General features: G+C 46.8%; 1 protein-coding gene across 2 annotated transcripts in view; it reads right to left on the bottom strand.

Moving 5' to 3' along the window:
• The window catches only part of TOMM70 (translocase of outer mitochondrial membrane 70), a 252,001-nt gene that overhangs the window by 168,354 nt on the left and 63,218 nt on the right, over nucleotides 1–20,429 (bottom strand). For both annotated transcript variants that reach the window (XM_085622469.1, XM_085622468.1), the window contains exon 4: nucleotides 10,695–10,804. In XM_085622469.1, coding sequence (XP_085478595.1) covers nucleotides 10,695–10,804 — 110 coding nt within the window. The remainder of the gene's footprint in view (nucleotides 1–10,694; nucleotides 10,805–20,429) is intronic.

Consider the following 20,429-nt stretch of genomic DNA (forward strand, 5'->3'; position numbering starts at 1 on the left):
GACTCCAATTACGTCTCACCATATCCGCCTTCTACCCCTCCAATTAATGTTTCCTTCAATAGGCATTCAACTGCTATAGTACATAATATTGCATTAATAATTAATTTTAATAGGTGAAAACATAAAATCTACCTTCTACATGCACACCGGCACCTATAATACTCTATCTAGATGAACGGATGTCAAATCAATTTAATATTTAATGTTCTTCCCCCACTTGAGAGCCACTCGCGTACACCACTTAAACATTGCCGCCGTCCCCGCACCAACAATACACACAGGAAATCGCTTGAACAATCACGTGATGAGGGGTTCTTATCCGATTGGCTACGTGACAGCCATGATGGGTTAAAACCCAGAATGAATGTTGACCGAATCACCTCCCGGACCCGGTGGATTGGGCAGGTCGAGGGATATGCCCACATTGCCATAACCGTGAGTACTGACTAGCAATGGGGTTAGGGGTTTAACTTATGTATGACGCGATTCTTTCGCCCTAAGCCGACAGCGTAGCGAGCATCGCTTTGTGAAAACTCTCTAGCACCCCTCCCCGGCAATCACCGCTACACGCAGGGCATTTTCTTCCCGCCCCGTCAGCGACTCTCTACACAGAGCCAGTAGATGTCCCTTCATGGCACTAAGATTATCGAATGACACTTCCACGCACCCCGCAAACAACCCGAGCTCACTGTAAGTCTCGTAAACCGAACATTGGCACAAGATCTACATCTGCCTTACTTACTTTCCCTAATGCACCACTCCTGGTAGGAATCTCATTTTGACTGTACCTTGATTCTCATTACGAGGGGCACTAGCAAAATGCAATGATTATCAACAGCACCACCATTATTAACCCGCCTAGAGGTCCTGAGCCTTTCATCATAAGGCACCGCACTAGCCCTTTTTATATTAATGAATCCACGTTAGTTCTCTTCCAACCGCGATGAGACCTTGCGTTGATCATAACCCTTTTGTGTTAGCCACCATATTGATATACTATTACACACCATTATGTCGCTGGAGGGCTACAACGGGTCTTGACCAACTGCACTCGTTTCGGCACGGATATCATTGTGAACCACAACAGTTATACAAGGTCAACTTATGTGATCAACCAACTCCTTCTACTCAATAATATCAATTAAACCATCATTACGCCATGGCAATGAATTCAGCTTTCAATTGAACACTTATGTGATGTGAACTCTTCGATTAAACCACCACATAGTCATTGGTAGGGCAAGGATTCCGCCGCATTGATGACGGATCCGTTGCAGATTAGATACCCAACGATGTTGAATGGATGAGATGTTGATTAAAACAATACACAGATAGTTTGTTTGCAGTACATACATTGTTTTTCTTCCCCTTACCAGTCCATCACACACAGGAGCAATGCCTTGTGCGTGAGTCCATCGGGTACTGTTGATGCCTGGGGACCATACTAATTGGGTGAGTCCAGGCTTATGTGTTTCTGCTTTAACAATGTTTTTCCACAGGGGCCAACAGTCACTGTAGTTCACTGTGGAGACTCACCACTTGTTTTAAAACCTACTGTCTTTTAGATGTCCTCATAACGCCTTTGCGTTCACCACACGTTTTAACTTTTTATAGTCACGATGTAACCTTGGCCATGCTTGTGATGCACAGCATCTCTTTGAATGATACTGCTACATTTTTTTTGTCTCCCACAACAGGTAGATCCAGGTTACAAACAGGTACATTTAGTAATAGACACTAATGTCGTGAGCAATACTGGATGCCACAAACCCTAGATGTAGATAGTTCACTTACCTTGGTCCTGAAGAATTGCAAGTTGATTGAACACACAGCGAGAAACATGTTTACTCACACGTTTTAACGAGGACACCACCACATGAGATATAATACTTAAGCGAGTGTCTCGTTCACTGTTTTTACTTAGGGTAGGAGACCCCCCAGAATAAAAATTGTCCCTCAAGGTACTCCCAATCCTATTTTAACCACTACACCACATCTACACAGTTCTGTCCCCACACCTGCACTTCCCCATACGGCTGTTGGATAAAAGATCTCCGACAAAGTGCCCCTACTATAGGGAGCCCGTGGGGTATTGCACCGCCGACCCCACAAGGAGCAGCCCATATGATATAGCATGACACCTGAAAGGGTGTGTGAGGGCATTTGAATCCAACATATGGATTCCCACCGATTGACCCATCCAGGGCAATAGTGGGACCGAGAGTATCGTGACTCTGTTAAAAACCTATTACAGAGGAACAGCATAAATCCACTCAAATCCATCTCTCTAAACCGCCCATGTACACAGCGGCACACGCATACACACATATACCATGGGGCAGACATGAGTAATGGGACAGGCCGACACGTGGATAAAAATCCAGTATTGGTGAGATGCAAGTCGGAGCTTTATCTCCTCTGCAGCGGAAATCAAATGAGGTACGGAGAAAAAGAGTGAAAGCAGCAGCGCCATCTCCTTGAACAGGAGCGTGCACCTTCTTAACATGCAGGGCCCCTTCAGCGCGCGCGCTTCCTGCTTGAAACCACTTGGCATGCAGCGCCAGGCAGCCTTGTTAAAGAGCAGAGACGGTGGACAAGCATGGAGGCCAGGCTGTGGGAACAGCTGCTCCAAGGTCAGCACCTACAAATGCCTGCCGGAGACGTGCTGCTTTTTAGATTCACAGAGTGCGCTCAGACATCAGCCAGCAACAATCCACGCCGGCCAAGAGGCAATGCTCCGGACACAGTTTACATGCCCACTGACTCAGTCGGAAACCATTAGCAGGCAGATTAACAGGGGCGCCGATCTTTCCCTTGTTAAGCCTGCACGGGACCTGGCGCCTGCAGGGTGTGCACGGGTACAGCAGGGAGGGAGCACTGCTCTTTCAGACCGGAGGATGAAAGGTACATATAACGTCCTCCGGTTCTGCCGGTGTACACGTGCAAAATAACATCTCAAAGTAGATATCTAATCTCATACTCTAACGGTGATAGCTCCTCCTTTCAACAGCCTGGCAATGATCTCGGTTTCAAATATGGATCCCAAACTCCTCGAATTGACCACAAAGACCTTGAACCATACGAAATGTGTGCAATACGGACAGTCAACTGAGAGCCGCACTAAAGGCGTACTAGACACAGTAGGTTACCAACACACAGGAAAAGCTGATGGTAGAAAAAAGGTGTAGTCACATCTAGATTAAAGAAGCGCGCGCGCGGCAGCAGGAGGAGGCGCGCGCGCGCGGCAGCAGGGGAAGGCGCGCGCGCGCGGCAGCAGGGGAAGGCGCGCGCGCGCGGCAGCAGGGGAAGGCGCGCGCGCGCGGCAGCAGGGGAAGGCGCGCGCGCGCGGCAGCAGGGGAAGGCGCGCGCGCGCGGCAGCAGGGGATGCGCTGCGTACGCGAGACCTAATAAAAACGACCGTGCCTTCAAACTATTAAGCGCGGTTTTCCTTTGTGAAGTAATTAAAACAGATATTCTGTGAGGCGGCAATTTTTTTACATTAAATTTGACTTTTGCACTGGAAGAATAAATGTACGATTGTATGTTTAACAGTGCAGTGGATCTAAATAACGTGTTATTGGGAAGCTTTTAATTTTACTGGCAAGGCATAAACCTGCAGTGCAGCTGAACTTCTCCTAGTTGACTTTTTAATTTTACCGTTGGCTGTGGACAGTACACTTGAACACTCTATGATTTGGGTTTCTTGAGTAGGAGAGTGGGGGTGTTTCTGTTAACTCCGAATTCAGCCCAGTCTTTAATTCATAGTGTCTTCGCAGTTAAGTGAGATGCTCTATCTTCGGGTATGTGGTTGGTTCCCGTCGTCACATTAGGTATTTTACATCTCTTTAAGGGTCATTTAAGTACTAATGTCTTCCCTGGTTGGTTTCCTTTTTAGTGGGCTAGTGATTGTTGTGTCCGGTATCGGACTGATAAGGACGGCGGGAGGTAGATGGGCAGCATGCACTCCGGGATCCGGAGGGAGGTAAAAACACACACCTACGCTTGCTATTGCGCTTCAGTGCACTGACCCGGATCATCCGGTCCAGCCCCCATTTATTTACTTGGGCCCTTCCGGGTCACAGACGGGACCACCCTCGCGTAAGCGTGGGGGTGTTCCCTTGAACATAACATTCCTCCTTTATCATGGCACAACAAACAAAACACGTCACCGGTTGGAAAACTGCTCCAGTTCAAAACGAGAGAGAGAGAGAGAGAGAGAGAGAGAGAGAGAGAGAGAGAGAGAGAGAGAGAGAGAGAGAGAGAGAGAGAGAGAGAGAGAGAGAGAGAGAGAGAGAGAGAGATATAGAGAGAGAGAGAGATAGAGATAGAGATAGAGAGAGAGAGGGAGAGAGAGAGACAAAAGAACGGGAAAAACACTGCATTTCTGTTCTCTAGTCCATTACAAAACCTCTCAGTCGAGACGACACCGTTGGATTGGCTCTGAGATGATATCTGTGCCCACCTCGACCTTCGCTCGCCTCTCTACGGCTTTCTGCTCCAGCCGCCCCTGGCGACTGTTCCACAACTGCCCCAGGCAGTGAGGGGACTGGCCCTGGTGAACCACTCTCCTCGTCAACATCGTCGCCCGTCGGGTCGCCACCCTCAGGCTCTGGCACCATCTCACTTGGTGGGGCCAGGCACCGGTATCTTTTGAATTGGGAGATGTTCCTGGTGACTGTCTCATGGCCCCTCTGGGCAGTGACCATCGTGCCCTTAACTGTCTGGATCACCCAGGGCTCCGGTTCGAACGGAAGGGAGAACTTCCCTCGTGGATGTCGATTTTTCACCAGCACCCGTTCACCGGCCACCAACGCGTTGCTCCTGGCATGGCGCCTCTGGGACATTCGGTCATTCTTGGCCCGCCTCTGTCGGAGGCGTTCGGATACTTGACGATACGCAGGCAAGGATGGTGTCACTTGGGGAAAAACATCATTCAGCACCCGTTGATTGCACAGGGAACCAGGGCTGGCCATGGTGGTTGAGTGAGGCGTAAGTCTGTATTCCTTTACGAAGTTGTACAGGGCACACTCCATGTTCTGCTCTCGAGACATTGCTATCCGGAGCACTTTGTTCAGGGTGCGCATGAAACGCTCGGCCTCACCATTAGCCTGTGGCCACCGTGGTGTGATCTTTACATGACGGACACCTCGTGATCGGAGGTATTCAGAGAACTCATGGCTGGCGAATGGTGGACCATTGTCCGTGCGTAGCTCCTTGATTAGCCCATGGCTGGCCATAATTTTCTCGAACCGAGGTATGGTGTTGCTCGCCGTAATGGAGTCCAGTACTTCAACCTCGGGGTATTTTGAGAAATCGTCAATGACGACAAGCATGTGTCGGCCATCCGGTAGGCTCCCAAAGTCGGCACTCGCCCGGTGCCACGGGTGAGGAGGGATATCTTCCGTCACGATTGGGGCCGGCGGATCCGCTGGGCCTACCGCTTGGCAGAGTGCGCAAGACCGGACGGTCCTCTCCACCACACTGTCCAGATCAGGGAACCACACCTTGCTCCTCAGACGGGATTTTGTCTTGACTACCCCTTGGTGCGCAATGTGAGCTAAATCCACCACTCGCTGTTGTAATGACCTGGGGATAACCAGACGCGTGCCTCTCATCAGACATCCTTCGGGGGACACGGCCAATTCAGACCGGACGTTGTGAAGAGCCCTTAACGCCAGTTGTGCATCATCCGTGCGGTGTGTCAGGTTCTCCAACAGGGAGTGCCACCTTCCTGATCCAATCGCGGAGATCACCAACTCCCAGCAGTCATCCTGTTTGGTCGCCTCCAGGATGTCCTCGAGCCTGATGGGCAGGGGTCGGGAGCGTTCCACCACCAGCCTGACATACTCCTCCGTCTCCTGCGCTTCAGACTCCTCTTCTCGGGTAACTGGCCGGGCATGTCTGGAGAGGAAGTCCGCGGGGTTTTGTGTCCCCGGGCGGTAGACCACTTTGAATTGATATTCCTGCAGCTGCAGGATCCACTTTTCGATTCTCGGGGGTGGTTTAGACGACACGCCCATGAAGAGAGGAATCAGCGGTTTGTGATCAGTATGGACCGTGAATGGCTGCCCATATAGGTAGAGGTGGAAGTGACGACACCCCCAATGTATCGCAATCGCCTCCTTTTCGATGTGGGAGTACCTTTGCTCAGTTTCTGTCAGAGCCCGGCTCGCGTAGGCAACCGGGGCCCATTCCCCGTCCAGTTGCTTCTGGGACAATACAGCACCCAAACCGATGGGACTGGCATCCACCGACAGTTCAGACTCCCGGGTGGGGTCAAAGTACGCTAGGGTGGTTTCGGCGGACAGAGCGTGTTTGGTGTCTTGAAAAGCCTTCTCTTGACTGGGGCCCCATTCCCAGGTTGCGGCGTTTTTCGTGAGGTCCCGTAGAGGTGCTGTTAGATTCGTGAGATTCCGGATGAAGCGACCACAGTAGGTGACCATGCCCAGGAAGCTTCTCACTCCGGTGACTGTGGTCGGGGCCGGTGCCGTCTGGATGTCTCGAACTTTGGCAGGGTCAGGCGACACTCCTTGTTGCGAAAAGTGATATCCAAAAAACGCTATCTCCTTTTTTAGGAATTCGCACTTCTCGCGATGCAACGTGAGGCCACTGTCCTGGAGTCTCCGGAACACGCATCGTAGGCAGTTCATGTGTTCCTCCAGAGTCGGCGCATGTACAAGAATGTCATCACTGACATTTATGACTCCACTGAGGCCAGCCAACACCCCTCTGATGGTATCCTGAAACACTTCCGCCGCGCTGGACACCCCGAAGCTGAGGCGCTTGTAGCGGCGCAGGCCCACATGGGTGGAGAAAGTGGTTATGGCTCTTGACTCGGGGTCCAGCAGGAGTTGATGGTAGCCCGCCCGAAGGTCCATCTTCGAGAACCAGCGCGATCCGCTGACCTCCGCAACGATGTCGTCGACAGTGGGCGTCAGATGGCGTTCCCGCTTGATGGCGTGGTTCGGCAGACGCATGTCCACGCATATCCGGACTTCACCTGGTTGCTTTGGTTTCCGGGCAATCACAATGGGGGAAACCCAAGGGGTTGGTCCGTCCACTCTCTCAATGATGTCAGCAGCCTCCAATTTCCTTAGCTCCTCTTCAACCTTGGGCCGCAGATGAAACGCTACTCTCCGATGCTTGAGAGCAACTGGTTGTACCGATTGGTCTATGTGCAGCCGCACCAGGTGGTCCTTCAGGCATCCGATGCCGTTGAACAGGTCTCGAAATTCTTCCACCAATGACTCGACATCCTCCAGGTGCACAGCGAACGCAAAGACCACCAGTTGCAGGTGTTCCGCCGTACGACAGCCCAACAGCATCCCCGTACCCTCCTTGGTGACGTACACCTTGGTGCGGACGGAGTTGGCCTCGTGGGCAATGTCGGTGGTGAAGACGCCTACCACAGTGAGTGGTGTGCCGGAGCCATAAGCAAACACCTGTATGGACGTTGGCTTCAGGACGGGCTGAGTTGGGAAGGATTTCAGCATGGACTGGGCCATTATGTTAATGGACGCACCTGTGTCGATCAGCACCGGCGTTAGATGCCCTGCAATCTTGACGTGACACTTCGGTGCCCTTCGTCTCGGACATCCATCAGGCTGTAAAGCGTGAATTACATGGACCGTGCCTTCGTCCTCATCGTCATCCATGTCGTCTTCCTCAGTTTCGGGTGGAGGGGCATCCACCGCATTGACCTGCCGACTTTGTTGCCGCTGACGTCCCGCCGACCGGCACACTTTGGCTAGATGGTTCAGACGACGACATGCCGAGCACCTTTTCCCTTGCGCCGGGCATACACCTTGGTGTGGGTACGGGCCTCCGCACATGTAGCAGGTACGGGACGATGGTGGTGGTGTGCCGTGTTCCGGCTTCTTTTTGGACGTTTTCTTCGGGGTAGTCGCCACCACCGCGTTGACTGGCTCTGTTTTCACTTGACGTTGGAGGGCCGTTTCCATGTGTGCGGCGCGCACCTTGGACAATTCCTTGGATCGGCCCATGGTGAGAATATCCGCCATGGAGATTCCGGGCAGTTCGAGGACTCTTTCTCGCAACTTCACGGACGAACAGCCTTGGATGAATTGCGCCCGCAACTCGTCATCTGTGTCCGGTAGAGTACAGGTGCTAGCCAGTTCTTTCAGACGAGCATAGAATGTATCAACAGATTCCTCGGGTTGTTGCCGTGCTTGGCGCAGGAGGAAACGTTCGTAATCTGGATTCGCTAGGGGCTCAAAATGCGCGGTCAGGGCCGCTTTGAGTGTGGCGTAGGTGTGGGGAGGACCGGTTTCCACCACGGACTTGGCCAAACGGTGAACTGCAGCACCACCCAGATGCAGGAGCATGGGCCGATGTCGTTCAGGCTTGAGGCCGACCGCGGCAAAATAATTCTCCAGGCGCTCCAGCCACTCTTTCCACTTGGCCGCCTGGGCGGAAGGCGGGCCGTCCACAATGAATGCTTCCACCGGGGACACCGTCGTCATCTCGGCGCTGGCAGGTGGATGCAGATCTTGAAGACGACAGATGAGGCGCTTCAGGGGGTTGACACGGTCACAAACGGCCAAAACTCCGCACTTCTGGCGCAGGCCGCGGCAAAATGCGGCCTCCAGGCACCCAGCAGCCAGGCCACAGGGACCAGGCGTCGAGCGTCGATGAGCACACTCCACGTGGCACCAGGCGGCAGCAGGTAAGACCCCCTGGGCAGGAATCAGCAGACACGGGCCCCCTCCTTCGCACAGCAGCCTCACCGCTACACCGATGCCACCACCACAGCCAGCAATCCACAGCAGGGACACAGACAGCAACTGGCCGGGAGGAGTAGGCTGTAGGGGCGCGTCCTCCAATGCAGCACACGATGGGGCGAAACCAGGCAGCAGGCCGGTCGATGAGGGCGCTCCCACGCGCGCTTGGTGCAGGACGGCAGTTGTGACGCTGGCCGGGGACCGGGAGAAGACAGGAAGGCGGCCGGAACAGGCCGCGCGTATATGCACGCACGTGCGAAGATTAGCGTTCCGTGTGGCGGCCGCCACCGGAGCGGGTCAGGCAGCGAGGATCCAGCCGTCGGGTAGCGAGAGTCCGGAAGAGACCCCCTCGTCGCCAGTTGTTGTGTCCGGTATCGGACTGATAAGGACGGCGGGAGGTAGATGGGCAGCATGCACTCCGGGATCCGGAGGGAGGTAAAAACACACACCTACGCTTGCTATTGCGCTTCAGTGCACTGACCCGGATCATCCGGTCCAGCCCCCATTTATTTACTTGGGCCCTTCCGGGTCACAGACGGGACCACCCTCGCGTAAGCGTGGGGGTGTTCCCTTGAACATAACAGTGATAATAGACTCAAACAATTGTGATGCATGCTTGAGAGCTTCAGCAAAAGTAATTCCAGTCTCTCAGCATGGAAGTCTTGGACAAAGGTTTTTTCGGGGATTATAAGGTGTATAAAAACATATCTGGAGTTATATTGTCATCCGTGTCTCCATTAGAGTTCAACAGCAGAGTATCCAGTTCAATCTCAGCTGTTGGAGACTACCTCAAAGTGTATCATTGCGCTTTTTATTGCTGTCAATCCGTGCACATTTTTACAATAGCAAATGCTTGGTTCCTTTGGATTTCACATACATTTAAGCTATTTTCTTTTGCTTATGCGTCTTCATGAGGAAAGGAATTTGGAACAGTGGTAAGTGTTTACTGCACTCCTGTTACACGTTTGTCCTTCGAGGTTGGAGTGTTTCCAGTTTGTTTAGTCAGAGGTTTTAGGAGCCTTTTCGTCTTGCGAGGTTCTTCTCCAGCAAAACCAAAACAGTAGAGTTTTGGGACATTTGCAATCATCTAAACCTTCTTTGTCTGTACAATATGTGATTGTGTCTCGAAAAATTAATCTATTTTGGAATCAGCAAAAAATCCTCTGTAGAAAATGTAGTCTTCTCTATGGTACCTAGCTCTGAACCTTTGATGAAATGTCAATCAGTGACTAATTTTTTGATGCCAAAGATAAAATGTGTGAGGTCAGGATTTTATAAAAACTGAGCACATTTTCCACAATTTTGTAATGATTCCAAAGTGAACATTTGTTACAAACGTAATGCTCATCTATCTGTTCAAGGTAATTGTTCATTGCAACCATAGCCAAAACAACTGATCTTGGGTTGGACACAATGCGCAAAATGAACATTCCCATACAGTCACAAGCTTGGCCAATTCTGATACAGAGGGTCCATGAACCATGACAATGAGGTTTGACTATCAGCTGTTTACAACCATAATCCCCTGTGCTTCTTCTAAAGAATTCACACTTTTCAGACGATCTGCCTTACAACAGCAATATCGGTGAAAACAATAGGAGCCCTTCTTGGTTGACTATCTGATTGCAGCCTAAAACCATTTTACTCCTTTTCAGGGCATAAAGCATTGAGAAGGGAACCCAAGGCTAAATTGTGTATTCAATGTAGTGAGAATTTTCAGAATCTTTAAATAATATATCTGATGCCATGGTAATGTAAAGTTTTCATGGTAGGTGCTTTGCTCTTGTATTATATATCATGAAAATATAGTTTGCAAAATTTACCTCAAGTGATTTGATTTTACGTAAAATCAATGTACCACCAACTGTCTATTATGACATAACACTTAGGCTTTATTACTTGGTTATACATGTTTTAAAAGACATATATTCAGAAGAAAACTGAAAATCTAACCTTGTATTTATCTTTGGCTTTTTCTTTCCCAAGGAGCTTAAGCACCTTGTCAGCTAATAGCATGCTCTGTTGGTTCTGGAAACCTTCTAAAATGCAGACAGCAGTGACATCTAGAAACAGAATGAAAAAAAGAATCAACAGAATTTAAATTGGTATAATACTCTAGTTATTGCACTTTCGAACAAACCCATTTTGTTTATCACAAGCTTTTCTGCACATTGTGACTTCAGAAAAGACTGACACAAAACAAGCTTTGACAATGCTAATGATTTTTGAATATTGTATAATGAAATACATGACCAACTTCTAGTAAGACTCACATAACTGATACCACCCGGGCATCAGCTATGCAAGTACAAGTAGAGGTGCAATCGTCAATCACCATAAGACACAACAGATACCAAATCCCCATCAGTAATGCAACCTACCAGCGCACTCCCAGAACAGGTGCCAAATGAGCACGCTATACTCAATGGACTTATGTAGCTTCATGATGGTTTCTGTATAAAATACAGAAAACGTGCATTTGATAGCCCTGCAAATGTGTTAATCACCTATGAACCAATGTATTATTTTTAACATGTTTATATTCTGATGGATGGGGGCACTTTACATTCCACAAGTGGTAAGATGGTGGGGGATGCACGTGTGTACTGTCATGCCATGGGTGGCTGTGCTCAATACGTACCTCACCAAGCTCTTCGCCATTTTGTTTTTCATTAAAAAAACATTTTATTGGAACTTGAGTCAAAGCAACAGGTATATTATGAGCAGATTCACCAGACAACTCAGCAATCTATGAATCATTTTTCAGGCAACGTATTAGGCAAACTCATTAACCGTAACAACTGCCTTCTCCCCTCTTTACAAAACCATAAAGACACCAGAGGGGTTGCATTTAGAGGCTGTCATGCATATGAAAATGCTGCTGACGGTTCCCATATCTGGTTTTGTTTCTTGGGGGTAATCAGTAAATAGGCTTTTCTAAATGCATACTTCTGTTTGTTCTGCCTAGCCATCTAGTCTTGCTTGGGGAGCTAGATCCCTTCCAGCTCTTGGCAAGATCACAATGTGCCAGAGCAAGTCCTACGTGTGTTAGAGCTTGGCATAGTAGTTTGCACTTGCATCTTTAAAAATGTGACGTAGAGCTACCTTGAGTGATCGCAGGATGTGCCAATCCAGCGCCAGTTACAAAGTACCAAACCCCCCTCCCAGATGACATGTATAGCAGGGAAGTCCTATAATGTCCTGAAGAAAGTACCTACTGCTGAATGACATCTCAGTCAGGTAGGAGAAAAATCTCTGCTCAGTTTGTAAAGTGTTACTCAAGGATAGTAGATCCTGTGATGGTACTTCAATTTAATTAATGGGTATCACCCACATCAACCATGCATGCCTCCCTCAAAGCAGAGAAAGTCCTTGGGGCGCTAATGACCAGTGACTTGTACAACAGCAACATTCACTTGTATTCCAAAGGGTTGAATATGGCCATGGGCTTGGTAATTCGCATGAAGAAAGATTGCATGTCTTAGATGAAGGTCGCAGAAGAATTGAGATTCATGCAATTGAAAGTCATTCTTCAATTCTTTTAATGGTTAGAGTTATAATTCAGAAATCATAGCCTTTAACTGGCAGATATTGCTGAGGTTCCATTCCTGGAAGCTATGTACTGATAAGACCTGTTTCAGCTGGGTAACCAACCAGAGAGGAGTCTCTCATGTCAGTCTGCCAACCCACTATATTGGTATTAAGGAGGCTCCGCAAGACATAAGAAGGATTTGATTGCTGGAGAAATTCCACCATACAGACAATTAAGTGTTGAAGCCTCCCCCCAAAGCCCCTCCCTCTGTTCAGTAAGCTTGGCCCTCATGCAATCCAAGGGACCAATTACTGACAATCATGTGCAAGGCCCTATAACATAAAACGAAGATGCCAAGACCTTTGTCGTACTGAGATAAGCAACAATTTGTTATGGAATAAGCTCTCCCCATAAAAAAGAGTGAAGTGTAGCAGCGAGTTGTTCAAAAGAATTAGGAGCGGGGGACAGGAGTAGTTATGGAGAGCACAGTAGTCTTGGTAAGGACACTGTCTTGGAGATGGATACTTTACTCACAGGAGCCAGTAGAAGGAGACCAGTGAGCTAAGTTTCTTCTAAGGGTTTCTAGCAATTGTGCCATGTAAATAGCCTGGACAGAGTGTGGCTGAACCGGAGGAATTTATTCCCAAGTGTCTAAAATCATTTGTCTACAAATTGAACCACAAGTCCCACTGCATTTCCTCTGAGCAGCCCTATATAGGGAAACTGCTGGTTTAGCTCTGTTAAGCAGCAGACAAGACGCTGCATCAAAGCGATCAAGGATATGTACTGCACAAGAGCCAGAAGACAGGGGCCTAGAAAGGTGGAGGTGATGCCCGTTTACATTTAAAGAAGCCCTGTCCTCTTTCTCCTCGGTCCAACAGAAACCTCAGAGCTGTGCATATACTCCTAACGTGAAGACCAGTGGTTTGATGGGACAAGCAAACATGAAGGGTGATAGTGGACACCTCTGCCTTGTTCCTCTCTCAAGAAAGGGCGCCATTCACCCTTGCTGCAGTGTATAAAAGACGGGGGTATTTTGGAAGCCACTTTGCAAATCCCATCTCCTCCAAAACTGCAAAGAGATATTCTAATGGAGTAAAATGATTTTTTTCAAAATCAATCACCACCAGGGAAAAAGTAACCTGCAAATGAGAGGAAAGTGTAATGGCATTCTGTAGTCTGTTGATGTTATGATTACTTGACCTGCCTGGCGTGAAGTCATTCTGGTCTTCATGTACTAGGGAACATATGCAGGGGAGTAGGTGGATGGCTAAGACCTTAGGCTTCTACAACGATCAACGAAGATGGGGTGGTAGTAGGAACATGGCCTAGCTAGTTTGCCCGGGCTTTCACTGGACTGTGATTACCTCTTCTCTGAGATCGAGAGGGAGAATCTTCTCTTCTACCGATGCTGTGAACATGTCCCACATAATTGTGGGATGGGAAACAATTGTAAAGCGAGCCATTTGAACATCTCATCTCAGAACCAGTTAGGGCCTCTGGTCTTTCTGGATGAGATCTAAGCAATGGCCTTGCTTACCTTCTCAACGGAGATTGACAGGTATAAAAGGTGACTTATCTATACAGGGCAGTGATGTGACGGGGATATAATAGAGCACGGCTTCTGGTAATCCGTCTAACCATATACAACACAAAAATTGACTTCAATTCTTATTGTGTATCAATAATTATAGCATACTGAGCATCCTAGACATGTTGCATTGATATAGACCTCTACACAATGTAAAATTTGAGGGATGTTCACTTAGTTCATACATAGAAAAGGCTTGTTATTCGATATTTGAAACTCTGCACATCTTATTATCTATACTGAAATCACTAAAGAAAGAAAAACTTTCACCGGTGCAGAAAATTTGTTTGGATACAGTTGATACATTACACTGTTTTCTCTACTGTTATTTGCAAAAAATGGTCACTGTAGGAAAGTGGAGTATTATGCAGTGATGCTGGTTAGGCTTCACTAGGTAATAATCTGACAGTACACTAAATAGGTCCTTTGGATTCACACTAATAAATCTCTACCTCGGTCCTGGTAGTGTGGTGCAGAGCAGACAGCCTTTACTAGAGGAACGTGTTAAGCATTTCAGAGTACCAACATGGATGATAAGTAATTGACACAAATGGAAACAAAATCGGATACCAAATTATAAAAAATAAAGCAGATATTTTAATATAAATTAAGACACCAAATTAAAGACAATCGGATGAGTATAACTGGAGTTATAGATGTTTAAAAAAAAAATGTATCTGTGCCATTTACTCTTGCAAAACTATAAAGTTGCAGTCAATGGGAAATCACACTAGTGACAATCGGTCACTTGCAGGTCAAGTTCAGTGAAAACCACTGGGTGGTAAAGTGATGTTGGTCACAGAAATAGGATTCGATAGTCAGTTGAATTTTACCAGGCTCGTAGGGCCCAGGTGCAGAGTTGTCTTGGCTGTCCCTGGGAGCCACAGATTTGCTGGTTTTACTGCTTAGTGGTGCTGGAGAGGAAAGTGGGCTATTCTATCTGAAGAAAACTTTGTACATGTGCTATTTTTCTGTCCAGTCCATGCCTCCCCGAGAAGGAAGTGGATTAAACCAATGTGTTGTAATATGGAGACTAGGAAATGTTTAAAAGCATTAAGTATTTTATATCGCAACTAATAGTCTTTGGTCTTAGCAGATATCTTTTTGCAGTAAATCTGGTATGCACGGAAAAAGGTTTGAAATTCTTAGTCAAGTCAAAGTATGCTTTATTCGAATAGTATTCATAAAAGCAAGGTACAATTTACAATAAACATTTCATAAAATGAGTTAAAAAACCTATTAAATTCAGTATAATTCGATGCATACATACTAAAACAAATTCTGGCCGGATTAGGTCCATGAGGGAGACATTATAGTCAATTAGCGACAAATGTTATTTGTTAACTACAGGCAGGTAAACTTGTTTGAAACCCTGGGTAAAACATTCCGCAATAATAACAGTGGATGCCAATTATTAAAAACAGAAAAAAGTAATTGATAAGAATTTTAAAAACAGATTACAAATAGTAAAATGCTAAGAATAGCAAGGGGGAGAATAGTCAAAAGACTAGCAGTCTCTCCCTGTTCTAAAGAATAGTCAAATGACTAGCAGTCTCAATCTAATCATCCACGCCCATCCTAGAAATTTTGCAGTAGCAACCGAAATCCAGGTCGATGTACTGGTGCATATAATACGTAAAGCAACAGTGCTACTGGTGGTTCCTAAATTTTTGCACATCGGGGACAGCCATATACGCCTTGGTAAAGCATAAACTTTGCAAGAAAACAAAAAATGACCAATGGTTTCTTTGTTAGTACCACAGACAGGGAAGACAGCACTAATTCCCGCTTCCCACTTTGATGTCAAAAATCTAAGGGGGAGTGCACCAGCTCTCAATTGGAAGAGAAGCTTCCTGTCTCTGGGCTTAGTTATAATGTCCCAGTAAGGTTCAAGATGAGGATACATCTTGGCCTCTAGGAACTCTCTAGTCATATTACCAGTGCTGGAGCTGCACCAATGCCGCTGGGCAACCTTCTCCCAATAAATGGTCTTAAGCATACTTTTAGAAGGGAAGGTTGAACCTGCAGGATCTTCCCAAAGTGTGCTCAAACCAAGCTCAAGTAAGGATGCCCTGAGCGCATTTAACCATCCTATTTTATGATGGACATCGGTTCTTATAATATCTAAGAAACCCCCTGCATAGCGAGAAAGCGCAGGTGTTGTCCATAACCTGCGCCAGTACAATATTGGGCGGAGCCGCGCCAAATCTAAAATGGCTCTTCTGCCCAAATCATACTTAAGGGGCAACAGTGGAGTACTTTTGGGAACACCTGTGATGCCCCTAAAAAATGTACTCTCTGAAAGTTGAAGAGCAGCCATCTTTTCAAAACCCCACAGCTCTGCGCCATAAAGTACAGAACCCAGAGCTTTTGCTTCATAGACCTGTAAGACAGGTTTCACAGGTTTGGTGAAGGATTTTCTATGCTCTGAGCTAATTGCGCCGGCCAATTGCCTATGTTTAATTGTTGTGACTTCGATATGGTGCCGCCAGGTCTTCGCATTAGATATGTGCATACCCAAATAAATGAAATTATTCACTACCTCCAGCGGTCGATTATTTAAGGTAATTTTTGTCTTAGAACTACGATAGGGGTTGAAAGTCATCAGCTTGGTTTTGGCAATATTTACCTCTAGGCCGTACTCACTACAAAATTGGTTAAAGATGGACAAAGCACACTGCAATCCGCTAGGAGTTTTAGCTAGGATGAGTGCGTCATCAGCAAACATTAAAATGGGGATTTTAATCCCGTCTAAAAAAGGAGCATCCACTTGCGCAGAAGTCATACGTGTTACAACATCATTAATATAAAGTGTAAAAAGAACTGGGGCCATCGAACATCCCTGCCGGACGCCCCTCTCAACTGGAAAATCTGAGGTTACCGAACCTAAACCACCCCACTGGATTCTTGCATAATTTGATTCATGAAGCCTCATTATCATAGATAACAAATCGTTTGGGATGCCCTGCTTCTGAAGAACCGTCCATAGCTTTAGTCGGGGGACAAGATCGAAAGCAGCCCGTAGATCGACAAAGGCCGCATACAGGCTTCCTTTGCCGAGCACTACCGTCCTCCATTGTATCATGGTGAAGCGAAAGACCTGATCCACTGTGCTTGTGGATCGTCGAAAGCCAGCCTGGAAAGTTGAAAGGGCATTGGTCTCTTCCGCCCAGTCCAGGAGCCTATTGACGATCACACGCCCCACTACCTTTTGGATGGTATCTATAAGGCTTATAGGCCGGTAGTTACCTGGCAGCGATCGATCACCTTTCTTAAAAACGGGGATAATTACAGCACCCTGCCAGGATTTTGGTACTGATGCACCCAGGGCAATAGCGTTAATAAGGTGATGGATATATGGGCACCAGCGCTCCTTATCATTAGCAAATAGATCCGCTGGCACTCCATCAAGGCCGGGAGCTCGACCGCAAGCAACCGCATCAAGGGCCATCATAATTTCACTAGGGCAAAAAAGGTTTTCTTTTGGAAGGTCTACACTAATTGTCTCATGCAGGTCTACGATGTTAAAAGCAGCATATTGATTTTTAAAGAATTTTATCCATTCAGCTTCAGGGACATTGTTGTGAGGGGACTCAGGGCCACCTGATTTTCCCCACCTAACAATGTGCCAGAACAGCCGAGAATCCCTGCTATCGCTAGCTGCCTTTAGCTCAATCCAGTGTTGCTCATCCCAAGCTTGTTTAGCCTTGAGGATACTAGTTTTATAATTTTTCCTAGCGGCTTGAATTAAAGCTGCTTGCCCTCCCTTGATAGCGTTGCCCAAAGCAAGTCGTGACTCCCTACATTCATCATTATACCATTTAGCTGGCTTTGGAACTCTGTCACCTCTACTTTTCACAGGTTTAAGGAAATATCCCTTAATTGTGTCAAAAAGAGAATTGTGAATTCCTTCAACCTTTTCTAAGCCATTGCTAAGTGTATTACAGTACTCTAGGTCTAGTATAGCTAGGTCAACATAACTATTAATACTAGCAATAGCCTGTTGATTAATTGCTACCTTTTCCCATCTTAATCTCCTCATGTTGTTAGTAGGAACAGTCCGGGGTGGGACGAACACAGGAAATCCCACGGGCAAGCTAACATGAGACCACCACTTATGCGACAGGCACAATGGGTTATGGTCGCTCTCGAGCCTCCCTTCCACCATCATGTCACAAATTGATGGCCATAGCTTTAGACTGCATAGCACATAATCGATTCTGCTGTTATGTCGACCATTATCAAATGTGCTTACACCATTCCTATCTCCACTAGTCCTGCCATTTAGCGCTCTTAACCCGTTTTCGTAGCATAAAGCATTTAGACCAATGGCATCAGCAGACCATCGCACTATGGGAGGCAACTCTAGTTTAGGCACGCCCCATAGTCGATCCTCCTCGTCTCCAAACAACTCATCATTGCTTATCAGGGGTTCGAATGTGGTATTAAAATCACCCGCAATGATAATGTTATTGGTCGACGAGTGTATGTCAATAAGACTATCCAGGGCTTCTAGTACCTCAGACCTCCCTTTCCTCTTCCTCCGAACATAAACATTGTAGATGTCTACACTACCCAGCTTATCTAAATCTAATCTAGTTAGTTGGATATCCTTGTTTTTGGTATCAACAGCTTTAATGCCCAGTTTTAAAGATTGGCGAACCCATATTGTTAGGCCCCCCATTGGTCTGCCCCTAGGGCCTTTTACCGCAGGGACAAAGTAGTTCAAATATCCCTGAATGAAGCAGGGTTCACAAGACCAAGTCTCCTGGAATATGCATAGGTCAAATTTGTTAACATAACTCATCCACTCCGTAGATTCCATTTTGGAGGTCAACCCAGCAATATTCCATGAGAATAAATTACCCAATGATTCCTGAATATTAACCATATCATTGTCGGATGTAGGCAGGACGGGATCAACAAGATGCTCGGAGGTATGTTCTACCCCTACTATTAGAGGTACAATGCTGGACTCATTATGATGTATATTTGTATTGGTCTGGGACTCCTCAGATAGTACTGTCATAGACTTATGGTTGTTGAGTCAATCAACATCCTCTAGACTTTCTAACACCTCAAATCTATTTCTCAAAGGAATCACAGGAATATGTTGGGTGTTAGATAAGCCCCCCAAGCCAGAGTGGACAACTGGCTTTGGTCTTGGGAAAAAATAGGTAAGTTCCCATGTTGTAATAAGGGACCTCCCATACTGTGTGTGCCAATTTAAAATATGAGCAACAGCTCTTGGGTCCCTAAAATTAATTAGGATTACATCCCCGTTTATAGTTTTTGGCGTATTACCCAGCCAGGGCAAGCGTCTTACATGCAAAATTTCCCCATTGATATGTGGAGGAAGAGGGCGATTTTGGCCTAGCCAGTGGATAACTTTATTTTTTAATTGTTGGTATCCTTCTGCATCATCTGTTTTTATCGTAGGAACCCCTGCAAGCACAACTACCAGAGGAACAGCTTCTGGTGGTAAATTGATAGAAAACGGACCTCGTGATTTAGTTGAGGAATCTGCATTATAACCTGGTTTAACAGGCAATGGACCCCCTTGCTTTGGGGTATTTACTACTACACTATTCCTAGCCATGGTTGTACAAGATGATTTAATATTGGTAGTACTATCTATATGGCTAACCCCTCCCTTGCTTATAGTTGTGTTCATTTGAGAGGCTATCTCACCTGGTGGTAAATTAGGAGAAACTATAGCAGAAGCCGAGGCAGTGGGAAGTGTGAGGGGCCTGCGGAGGTAGAAGCTTGGTCCCTCTTGTTACCCACTAAAGTTTCGACTTTCTCTAGCCTTCTTTCGATAGTCTTTAAGCTCTCGACAATTGGCAACATAAAAGTTTTCAATAATTTATCAATTTTATCCAATAATTCCACAGTAGTTGCATTTTGGATTAAACAAGAAGCAATACTACCAGTGGAAGATGGTTTCACAGTGCAAGGAATAGCATTTTTTCCAGAACAGGCTACGGTGGGATTGCTACTAGAAACGTTATCGCTTTTACTTTTACGTAGCTCAGAAACTATCTTCCTTCTTTTCCTGGGCAATTGACCTGGACCTGACAATGTGGTCTGACTAGGTGTAATGTCAGTAGGGGGTAGCGACTCTGTGACTTGAGTCAATAACTCATTTGGTACAGCCAATATATTACTTGTGTCAATGGGGGAAGGAAAAGCAGTTAAGGACAAATCAGTACTTGGGTCCCTTGCAATTGAGGTAATAAAACAAGCTGTGGAGTCATTAATACCCAAGGGTAGCAGGGACTCTTGTGGAGAGCAAACCTCGTTGACCGGGCAGGCAGCCTCAGAAAAAGTAGCCGTGGCTAATGGCATATTTTTAATATGCTCTATTGAACAACGACGCCTAGCCCTGAGTTCTGCAAGAGCAGCCTCCCGGTCGGAACCAGAATTAGTTTTCGTAAAATAACTATCAAGGGTACCCTTTTTAGATGGCTCATTCATGGTGCGAAGATATCACTGCTCACCAATTAAAAGCAGAGGGCACAATAGTCTCTGTGTTGCCACCCAGTCAATAGTTACAGTTCTAGTA

This window comes from Triturus cristatus, chromosome 8 (assembly GCF_964204655.1).
Source record: "Triturus cristatus chromosome 8, aTriCri1.1, whole genome shotgun sequence".
Taxonomy (NCBI): domain Eukaryota; kingdom Metazoa; phylum Chordata; class Amphibia; order Caudata; family Salamandridae; genus Triturus; species Triturus cristatus.